Source organism: Suricata suricatta, chromosome X, assembly GCF_006229205.1.
Source record: "Suricata suricatta isolate VVHF042 chromosome X, meerkat_22Aug2017_6uvM2_HiC, whole genome shotgun sequence".
Classification (NCBI taxonomy): Eukaryota; Metazoa; Chordata; class Mammalia; order Carnivora; family Herpestidae; genus Suricata; species Suricata suricatta.
In genome coordinates this window covers 57,368,473-57,379,723 of record NC_043717.1, presented here as the reverse complement: position 1 = coordinate 57,379,723, position 11,251 = coordinate 57,368,473, and the positions used below count along the sequence as shown (strand labels likewise).

The 11,251-nt window shown below is 37.1% G+C and overlaps 1 protein-coding gene across 6 annotated transcripts in view; it reads right to left on the bottom strand.

Annotated features, from left to right (window-relative positions):
* Window positions 1-2,546: 2,546 nt before the first annotated feature.
* The window catches only part of GPR174 (G protein-coupled receptor 174), a 66,922-nt gene continuing 58,217 nt past the window's right edge, over window positions 2,547-11,251 (bottom strand). For 5 of the 6 annotated variants that reach the window (XM_029930249.1, XM_029930250.1, XM_029930248.1 and 2 more), the window contains one exon: window positions 2,547-5,718. In XM_029930249.1, coding sequence (XP_029786109.1) covers window positions 4,171-5,163 — 993 coding nt within the window. In that variant the 5' untranslated portion in view covers window positions 5,164-5,718 and the 3' untranslated portion in view covers window positions 2,547-4,170. The remainder of the gene's footprint in view (window positions 5,719-11,251) is intronic. The other variant, XM_029930253.1, reaches the window with a different exon arrangement.

The window sequence follows — 11,251 nt, the reverse complement described above, 5'->3', positions numbered from 1 at the left end:
CCAAAGCACTAGGGGTATAGGCAAGATTAAAAGGGAGTTGCTAAAAAGGAAGAAAATGAACTAAGAAGAGAACAGGATCAGAGACAACTGCACTGTCTTCACATTTTTGTTTGTTTGTTTTTAGATCTGTTTTTGGAAAATTAAAGGGGCACAGTGCAATATGGTATTTTTTTGATGCCAATCCACAAAATAAATCAGACTATCATCTTAACAACACATAAGACTAAGGAGAAAACACTTCCTCTGTCACTTCAACTATTTTTATATCCATAAACTACATTCCAGAAAATAAAGGATGTTAAGTTATTTGAATAAACTTGGTCAACAGGTGAGGGTTAGGAATAATCTTAGTAGGGTATCGATAGTGAAGAATCAATCTATGGGAGAAGTGGATGGTAAGGGTATAGCAAGATGAGGGAAGTCCGTCATCTTTCTGAGAATAGAATGCACCTCTCCAGGGAGAAAAAGGGAAAATAAAGCCTCATTGGACTTATTTATGTGTATGAGAATACAGAAAAATATCTTAAATTTATCATTTTCTGAAAAAGCCAGTAAATATAATTGACTTCTAGAGGCAGAAAATTTCTATGTTATCACAGAGACGATCATTATTATTAACATGCAAATTATAATTTACAAATGCAAATAAATTCTAATTGCAACAATTTCATAGTGTCTTGAGAGTAAAAACAGAGATGATATAATAATGAAGTTGCACAAAAGTTCCACTTATGTACTTTTTCAGACCAAGATTGCTTCACCTGTTGTTCCTAGGGTAGGATTCTTTTATGGAATTACAGGTTAATGGAATCAGCTGTTTGAGTGATAATGAAAACACATAAGACATTTGAATATAATAATAACAATAATAAATATATGAAAGTCACTCTATATTCAAAATCTGTTTTTGGAATAATTATGTGTATATTTTGGAATCAGTGTAAGGATGCAGGTCTGATTCGAGCTTCCCCTCTGACCTTGAAGGCCAGCTAACACCATTAACATTTCTAAGGGCGGGCATAAAGATGGAGGTTAAGACTAGTCACGCCCTACATGAGGGTCCTGGTCACGCCCTATGTGAGGGTCCTGGACCCACTCTGTGATTGGTCAATACACTAAATGTTGTGATTGGCTCCCACTATGTATGGTTCAAGTTACTGCCAGTATTGATAGGAGGGGTAGGGATTGGATCGCTGTGCCTCTGTTGCCATTTCCTGTAACGCCCACTTCCTAAAAAAGGCCCTACCCCACCATGCTCGGGGTTCTCTCCATGTGGCCAGTGGGTTGGTGGAGTCTGTGAGCCTGAGCTTAAGTCCGTAATAAAGCCCTTTGCTTTTGCATGTGTGACTCGGTCTCCCTGGTAGTCTCTGGTTTCTTTTGGGGTGATATTGGAAACTTGGGCATAACATCAGAACTCAAAAGGTTTTGTATGGGAAATGTGAGCTTATTTATCTTGAATTGTATATTACTGTAGTTGAGGGTGATTACTTTTAGTACCTAGATTTCATTGAATCAAGAAATTGGTAAAAGGGAGGTTCAAAAAGATGATTCTCCAAGGAAAAGAAAAGCTCAGAGAGGAGACTGCCATTTGAATGGCAGCTTTAGTAGCTTATCTCTCTTAATCCAAAAACCAATGCTTCTCTTCTGGAAATCAGGCCCAGAGTTGGAAGGCAGAAAGTCAAGAAAAAAAAAGGAAATAAGAAAATAAGCAGAGTTCTGAGAAACTGATAACCATACTTGTGGATATATTTCTTAGAATTTAGCATCCCCATTATGGTAAGCAAAGTAGGTGATCACTTATTGTATGTAATTTGAAAGACACTGATGTAAAGTGTATTTTCTTAAAAATATCTTCTCCTCTAGTTTTCTTAAGTGTCATTCATCCTTCTGTTTAAAATAAGGGATTAACACTTTCAATTAGTTTATCCCTAATCCTTGGATTAAGATACCCCTGGGCAAGTTCATATTAAGTCAACATTACTCATTAGAACCATAGTATGAATAAATTTATCAGATTTATTGGGTGGTACTAGCTCAACACCATAAGAATACAGGACATTTGTCCTCTCCTCTTTTAAAGTAAATGACCTGCAAGGGCTTCTGGACCACCTAATAAATGGACTCTAACCCTTTCAAACATTCCTCAAGGAAATTTAGTAATATCCTAAAAAGATTTCCCCTCCCTTTCAGAAAAGATAAATATGTTTAAAGTGAAATTAATATGTTAAAAAATTAAATCTCTGGCATTCCAAAACGACCCTAAGAAGTGAAATCCATCCCAATCTAAAAAATAGTACAGAAAATAGTAGAGGTAAGACTCTTCCATTATAAGTACTTATAAAATTATTACTTGTGATTCCATTACAACACTAAATTATACTCAAACAGTAATCATTTTCAAGCAAAAAGACCAGAGTTATAGTTACTCTAAAAACTTAACACTCATTCAGAACTCATTTAACACATCAAAAATATGTACCCTGCAATGAATAATTAGGATATAGACACTATTGCTAGCAGCCCAAAGTCTATTTTCTAATAGAGTATTATTTTAATAATAAAGTACAAGCAAAATCAATACATGTCCAGAGAAAACATTAGAAAAATCTTCCTTTCATCTCAGATATTAGAAATTATTTTGGTTTTACCAGTTACCCCTCCAATCATATTATATTCATAATTAAGTGCATAAAACAACTCCTTTTTAATAAAAATATTATGGAGCCCTTGTTTGGTTTCCACATTCCTTCCAGACATGTCTTTATTATATAGCACACATATTTTAAGTACATCATTTTTTAAGTTAGAACTTTTTGCTAAAATATGTTTCAAAGTACTGTAATATTTAAGACATCAGAGTTAACTACTACTTTTATCCTGGGTATGCTACCTGTGTACTAGTACTAAAGAGGTAACAGGTAAATAATTGTAAGGGGAGCCTAGTGCTGCCAAAATTGGTCTTCTGTACTTTTCCATAAAAGGTGAATCTCCTCCCCCAGCTTCTGGGAAGTAGTCTGTGCAGGACTCACAATGGTATGACTGGGGCAAAGATGGACTATAAAAGTTACTGAAGGGTCTACATGCATGGCTGCCTTCAGCTTGCGAAAGTGGCTTGACGGTCACCACTTAAAAAAATAAGAAAAAACAATGTGATGAATTTTTTAAGAGGTGTACCCACCCCTTCCTCTTTTTTGCTCTGACCTAAGCTTAGTAATTAACTAGTGCACTACTTTCATAGGCTCAAAAAGTGAAGTAACCTGTCAGAGATATTCAATGTTAGTCTAGAAGCATGGTGGAACTCCCTCTACTAGGCCGGTCAATACATTTCCATAGGTGTCCTTTGGAAATAGTTTAAGAGAACTGGAACTGTGATTGTCACTTATATGCTGTTTTCTGGACCTACAGAGGCAATTTGGGTCACATTGTATGTAGTTTGGCAAGCTATCTGATGTGGTAGATTCAATATGTCATTTTATACAGTCATAGAGATTACTGTATGTGAATTTGTTTCTTGTTCTTACTTTAAACATACTAGAGGCTTGAGTTCAAATTTTCATTTTACAAATAGGTGTGTTAGATGATATTTAATAATGACACTTAAATGTAGGAAATAGTTATTTAAGTCTTCAAACCCTACTGTATAATCACACATGAGAGAGAAAAATGGTCCCATGTTTATACATTTTGTTTTCACAGAATAACATATTGTTTATTCTACTTAGCATACAATCAAAATATATTTGAATATAAGTTTTGATTACTCTAATAAATAGATAACAACATTACCTCTAAGTACCAAGACTTAGTGTCCATTGCAGCAAAACTACGTGCTTATGATGAGCCCAAGTAAATAGTCTCTCTGTGTATTAGGTTCACAGATAAAATTGCTAGCTCTAATTGACTGCATATATATAGAATGCCACTGAATTTTTATAGTTTAAATCCTGACTTGATAACAAATTACTACATGGGTATGTCATGAACAGTAATGGTGTAGTATAATGCTCTAAACAGGTTCTGTTATAAAGATGTGAGTTCTTCATATAGGTAAGTTAGAGCATAACTGTAAAGCTGTGAGTGCTTCCTGTGATTACTTTCCAGTGGCTTGGAGTATTAAAAGTATGTTCTGATAATGTTGTATTTCAGGCCACATTAAGGTTTTGTTTTAATTTAGCATAATTCAGGTGTCGGGGTAGAAGTCTTATGGTTGCTCACCAAGGCTTTTCCATGGAGTTGTATGCTCTCTTGTCTTGAAAGTCGTCTTCTGAACTCATTAGTGGTGAAGTAGTATATGACTGGGTCAAGACAGGAATTCAGACTAGCAAGACAGAGGGCAACAGAATGAAATATTAAAATCACCCTTCTGGCTAGGCAGCTTTGAATTTTGTTGGACTTCACCAGGAAATCTAAAGGAAAGCTGAAGTGATAAGGTGCAAAGCAAATTAGGAATACTCCTGCACAGGTTAGAATCATCTTCAAGGCTTTCTTTTTCTCCCCAAGATCTTGGACTACAGGATATTTATCATGCAGTGACAAAACTGTCTTCCAGGTACAGTACAGGACAATCAGAAGAGGAGTGACAAACCCAATCAGCTCACCAATGGTTATCATGGCAACAGTATGGACCAGATTGACATTCCTGGTAGGAAGACCTACAAAGCATTTTGTTCTGTTGCCTGGGGTTTCATCACTGGTTCTAAGGAGAGGAAAGAGCAGACAGGCAAGGCAGATGATCAACCAGCCAGTGATGCTGATGTACAGGTCATATTTCTGTTTGCAGTCATGGAAGCGAAAGGGGTACATGAGAAACCAAAATCGTCGCACACTTATGCAGACCAAGAAGTAGATACTTGCATACATGTTGACATACTTCAGGTAGAAACAGAACATGCAGAGGCCAGGCCCAAATGGCCAGTCATGATTCAAGTAGTAAAAGATCCTCAGTGGCAGGGAGAGAACTTGTAGTAAGTCAGCAATGGCTAAGTTTATCATGAATATCACAGCCCTTTTGGTTTCTTTCATATAGCCATAAAATACCCACAAGGCTAATATGTTCCCTATGAGACCTGGCACAAGAATTATAGTGTATGTCACTGCATAGATAAAATATCGAAAATCTGTAGTGTCTCTGTCTGGCACAGCACATGTGTCATTGACAGGCATGTTTCTTTCCAGAGCAACTATCTGCCAAATGATGGTTCAAAACATAAATTCACATTCAACTGCTACTCTTCTAATAGACTTATCAATGGGTTGTGGAGAGTGAGTATAAAAAAGCTTCTTTTTTCCTTCTTTGGTCTTAGCCCCTACACATAATTTTGGGGCTTTTCAAAGAACTGTCTGCATATTTTCCGTGGATATTTTTTACAGTAACTACACTGAAGTCTAGTGTGCAGGAACAGGTGACAAGCTGTTACAATTTTCCCCCTTGTTTACTCTGTTATAAGGCCTTCTGGAACATCATGACACTTAATTCTTTCCCATTTAGATCATGAATGTGCCACATAGCAGTTCTTCACATTTCCATATGATGATAGCCATCTCTTTATAGGTATTTGACAGGTTGTTTTTTCTTTTCTTTGGCTCACATAGAAGAAAGATTTGCTTTAGTACTCAATGAGACTGCAATTCCTCCGTGATGATTAACTTGGATAGATCAGCTTTCTGGGAGTTTTTCAGTTATGTGTTGAAAGCTAAAAATTTGGGGGGGAGGCAGCGCTGCAAATGAAAAAAAAACAAATAAGCCAATTATTGTCTGGCATTTTTGGCAAAGAAAGAAAAAGCCTATGTATACAAAAATCTATTAATTTGAATGGACATTTCTGAAGTGAGGGTGCTGAGCCCGTTTCTATAAGGTACTTTAGAAGCACTGGAAAGTAAAGAAAGAAGTAACTTGAGAGGTAATGTAGTCTGTGACCATGGAGCAACATTATATGACAGATTGTTAGAAATGGGCAAGACTCTCAGGCCCCACCTGAGACTTTCTGACTCAGGTTGCAGTGTAATGAGAACCACAGGTGATTTTTATGCATATTAATTTAGACCACTGATTCACAAATCACATTGATCATCAGACTCCGCTGATGGAGTTAAAAATATACAGCTTTCCACAGCTTTCATGGTGTCTTTTCCAGTGATTCTAATTCATTATAGAAGTCCCCAAATTTGTATTTTTTAAAAGCTTCCCATATGATTCAGGTATAGTCTATTGAGCATTTTTCCTTGAACCATCATTTTAGGGGCCACTGATTTGGTAGGAATCCTTCTCATATGTCTGAAAATAGGTGGGCAACCAGCCTCTCTTTATTCTATTTCTTAATCTTCAAATTATAATTTAAATTCTATATTGTTAACATATAGTGTAATATTAGTTTCAGTGATTTATTGACTCATCACTCACATATAATGCCCAGTGCTCAACACAAGTGCCCTCACCCATTAAGCCCATTCTCCACCCACCTCCCTCCATTAACCCTCAGCTTATTCTCTATCTTTGAGTCTCACACTTTGTTTCCCTCTTCCTTTTTTCCACTTTCCCATAGGTTCATCTGTTTTGTTTGTTACATTCCTCATATGAGTGAAATCATGTGGTATTTGTCTTTCTCTGACTGATTTATTTCACGTAGCATAAAACACACTGGCTCCATTCACATCTTTGCAAATCATCCTCTCTTTAAATGCCTCATTTATATGGATCATTCAGTCACCTAATTATCCAATATAACAGACCTTAACACCTAGAGAGAATCAAAGTCCCAAGGTGGTTGACTCAGCTGTATGAATGACCTTTGTTCTGAGGTAAACAAATTTTAGTTTAGGGACATGGATACTTGACTCAAGGATGCTGCAATCCAGGAGGATTTATCTGGCTTTAAAGATACATGGGAAGAACAAAAATTTAAATAAGAATTATGAAAAATTCTGCTTTATATTATCAAATCCATGTGTTTTAAAGCATGCTTGATTCAGCCCCTGAAGGAATTGTTATTATTCATATTTTGCCTCAATTGCTTGGTAAGAAAAATAGCACTTTTTGTCCAAAAATATAGTGTTCACCTTAACTAAAAGACCTGATGAATGATATGAACTATACATCATATTGAAGAAGTTAAATTACTGAGATTTATCAGTTAAGAGCAAGGTAGAAACATTGTGTTGTTATTTTATAACAAGAAAACACAACTGTAAAGCATCAATTTGAAAGAGTAATTAAAATTGCTTAATTGTTGTTTAAATTTCAAACAGAAATACATCTTTGTAAGATTTTCACAGGTAGTGATTTTGGATAAGTGACAGGCAAAATCAGATGGCAGAGCAATCAAAAGCCTGGGTTTCCAACCACCTTTTAACTGTTTATATAGAAGTCATTATCTTCTAATGTCACTGAATAGACTTTAGAAATTTATACATATGCATATCCAGTAAACCTTTATTGAACATCCATCTTCCCAATCATGGCCAATGACTCTTCACTCTGTATTTAATTTGAGCTTTAGCTCTTTCCAACTATATATAAGAACTCTGAAAAATGGAGGAGGGGCATGATGGCGGAGAAGTAGAGAGTGCTGTAATTTTTGCCTGCCCACATCTATCAAACTGAGAAGGACAGAAGCCACAATATGCTGATCTACAATAGTGAAAGGAAAACAGAGTCCAGAAAAAAGAGAAACTCAAAGGTACCTGAGGCACCTGGGGGAATAAAAATGGGCTGGGCCCTGGAGGTGCAGAGAGGAGGGAGCCCCAGCTCAAAGCAGAGCCAGGGAGAGCAGAGGAGAATGTGCAGAACCCCAGAGAGACAAAGGAAAGAGAAAGAGAAACTGAAAACGCTCATAGAACTGTCTGTAGAGAAGAGAAAAAAAAACTCACCACAGGACAGAGAGAGATATTATCATCCCATATATGAACACTTGGAACTGGGAGAGAAACCCGTCCCATTTAGCTGGTGCATTCTTCCTTGGGTTTAGTGTGCCAGTGCTGATTCCAGGTGGTACCAGAAAGTACAGCTCCTTGACTCTCTCTATAGATCCTGGCTAGGAAGCTGGCCACCTGCAGGAGTACATTTCATCTTGGGCGGTAGCATTAAAGTGCATGGACCAGGACTTGGAAAGAAGTCAAGGCTTGGAAAACACAACCTGGCTCGCCCATGGGACAAGGAGATCGAACTCAAAAGAGTGGCTTGCAACCCTTGGTTCAATAAGGGCCTGATGTGCCGCCATTCGTCTCCCCACAATCACCAAGGTGGGGCCTCAGATAGAAGCCCCCTAGACCTACATACACCAAACCACGCCCATCCGTGTGGGAGAGGTGCCTTCTTTTTTTCTTGCCATCCAGATGTATTTTCCTTTATCTCATTCTAATCTCTCCCCTCAACTGGTTATATGCTTTTAGACTGTCCATTATTTTTTTTGTTGTTTCTCTCCCCCTCCCCTTCTTTTCTTTTCCTTTTTCTTTTCTTTTCTTTTGTTTTCTTTTCTTTTGTTTTCTTTTCTTTGCTTTTCTTTGCTTTTCTTTTCTTTCCCCTTTTGGTTTCCTTGTTTGTTTGATTTGTCTGTGTGTTTGCATGCTTTTGTTCCCTGTGTGTTTCTCTGTCTGTTTTCCTTTCCAGGGCTACCTCAAGAAACAAGCCAAAGTACACATGGTGGAGAGTCCCACATATTACTGAGTAGGGAAATAAAATAATCAAAAGCAAAACAAGAGAAACAAGAGACACCATTAAAAATACACTTTCTGAAACAACAACCCTGGGCAGTCAATGACCTTCCTTTACTAGAGCAATACTCACAGGTGCACAGTGCATAACGAGCTTTTAAAACTGACAAGAGACAGAAAACTAGACAAACTGACACATGAAAGAACACTCCTCTAAAGAAATTCCAGGAAGAAGTCAAGCCACAGAACTGCTCAAAACAGATTTAAGCAACATTACTGAACAAGAACTTAGAACAATTGTCATAAAATTAATCACTGGGGTTGAAAAAAGTTTCAGAGAAGCTTTTGATACAAAAACTAGGGACATTCAAAATAGCTGTGAGGAGTTTTAAAATACTGTAAATGAGGTACATAATTAAATGCAGGTGGCCATTGCACAGATTGAAGAGGCAGAAAGGGGAATAGATGAATTAGAAGACAGTTATAGCAAAAGAGGAAGCTGAGAAAACAAAAGAAAAATTAATCCAGGAGCACAAAAGGAGAATTCAAGACCCTAGTTTTAAAATCAAATGGAACAATATCCAAATCCTAGGAAATCCTGAAGAAGAAGAAAGAGAAAAAGGTCCTGAAGGAGTACATGAACAAATTATACCCAAGAACTTCCCCAATATGGTGAAGGAAATAGACGTTAAAATCAAAGAGGTCCAGATAACTCTCCTAAGACGTAAATTGAATCCACCTTCGGCAAGACATATCATAGTGAAACTGGCAAAATATAAAGATACAGAGAGAATTAAGAAAGCAGCTAGGGATGAAAGAGCCCTAACATACAAAGGGAAACCTATTAGAGTGATTCAGACCAATGTAATGAAAGTAGGCAGGCCAGAAAGCAATGGCAGGAAATCTTCAATGTGATGAACAGGAAAAATATGCAGCCAGGATCCTGTATCCAGGGAGCCTGTCATTCAAAATAGGACAGACAAAGTTATTCCCAAATAAACAAAAATTAAGAGAATTCATCACCACCAAACCAACTCTTCAAGAAATCCTGAAAAAGACTCTATGAGGGAAATATAGGAAACAATATAAGGTACCAGAGGCACTACTACAAACCTTAACTCTACAGAGTGCACAGTGAATCTAAACCCATATTTTTCAGTAATAGCACTAAATGTAAATGGACTGAATGCTCCAATCAAATGACACAGGGTAGCTAAATGGAACAAAACCCAAATTCCATCTATTTGTTGTCTACAAGAGACTCATTCTAGACGTGAAGACACCTTCAGGTTGAAAATAAGGGGATGGAAAAATATCTATCATGAGACTGCAAGTCAAAAGAAAGCGGGAGTAGCCATACTTATATCAGACAAACTGGACATTAAAGTAAAACCAGTTACAAAATGTGAGGAAGGACATTATATAATAATTACATGGTCTCTCCATCAGAAAGAGCTAACAATTATAACCATCTGTGTGCCGAAATTGAGAGCACCCAATTACACAAAATAACTATTCACAAACAGAAACAATCTTATTAATAAGAATATGCTAATTGGCGAGGATTTTAATACTCCACTTACAGCAATGGATAGGTCAACCAGAAAGAAAATCACTAAAGAAACAATGGATCAGTACGATATATTGGAACAGATGGAATACATAGATATATTTAGACTCTGCATCATGAAGCTAGGGAATTCAACATTTTCTTGAGTGCTTATGGCACATTCTCCAAGATAGATCACATACTGGGGCATAAATCAGCCCTCCATAAATATAAACAAATTAAGATCATACCATGCACACTTTCAGATCACAGTGCTATGAAACTTGAAAGCAATCTCAGGAAAAAGTCTGGAAAACTTCCAACAATGTGGAGGCTAAAAACCACCCTACTGAATAAAAAAATACTCACAGGCACAACAAGAGAAACTGAGAGATATCATTAAGAGAATATCTCCTGAAACGGCAGGCCCTGGATAGTCAATAAGCCTCCTTTAACTGAGAAATACTAACAGGTGCACAGAGCCCATCGAGCTTTCTAAAGGTGACAAGAGACAGAAAACTAGAAAAAATGACAAAACGAAGAAACTCTCCCCTGAAGAACTTTCAGGGGGAAGTCACAGCCACAGAACTGCTCAAGACAGATCTAGACAACATATCAGATCAAGAATTTAAAAAGCTTGTCATAAGATTAATCGCTGGGGTTGAGAAAAGCATCAAAGAATCAACTGATGAGTTAAAAAAGGCTATAGGAGAGGTGAATAACAAACTGGAGGCAGCCACCTCAAGGATTGATGGGGTAGAGAGAAGAATAGGTGAATTAGAAGATATCGTTATAGCAAAAAAAAAACAAAAAACTATAAGCTGAAAAAAAGAAAGAGAAATTAATCCAGGAGCAAGAAAGGAGAATTCGAGATCTGAGTGATACAATCAAACAGAACAACATCCAGCTCATAGGAATTCCCGAAGAGGAAGACAGAGAGAAAGGGCCTGAAGGGATACTTGACCAAATTATAACTGAGAATTTCCCAAATCTGGGAAAAGAAACAGACATTCAAATTCAAGAGGAACAAAGAACCCCCTTAAGACGTCATTT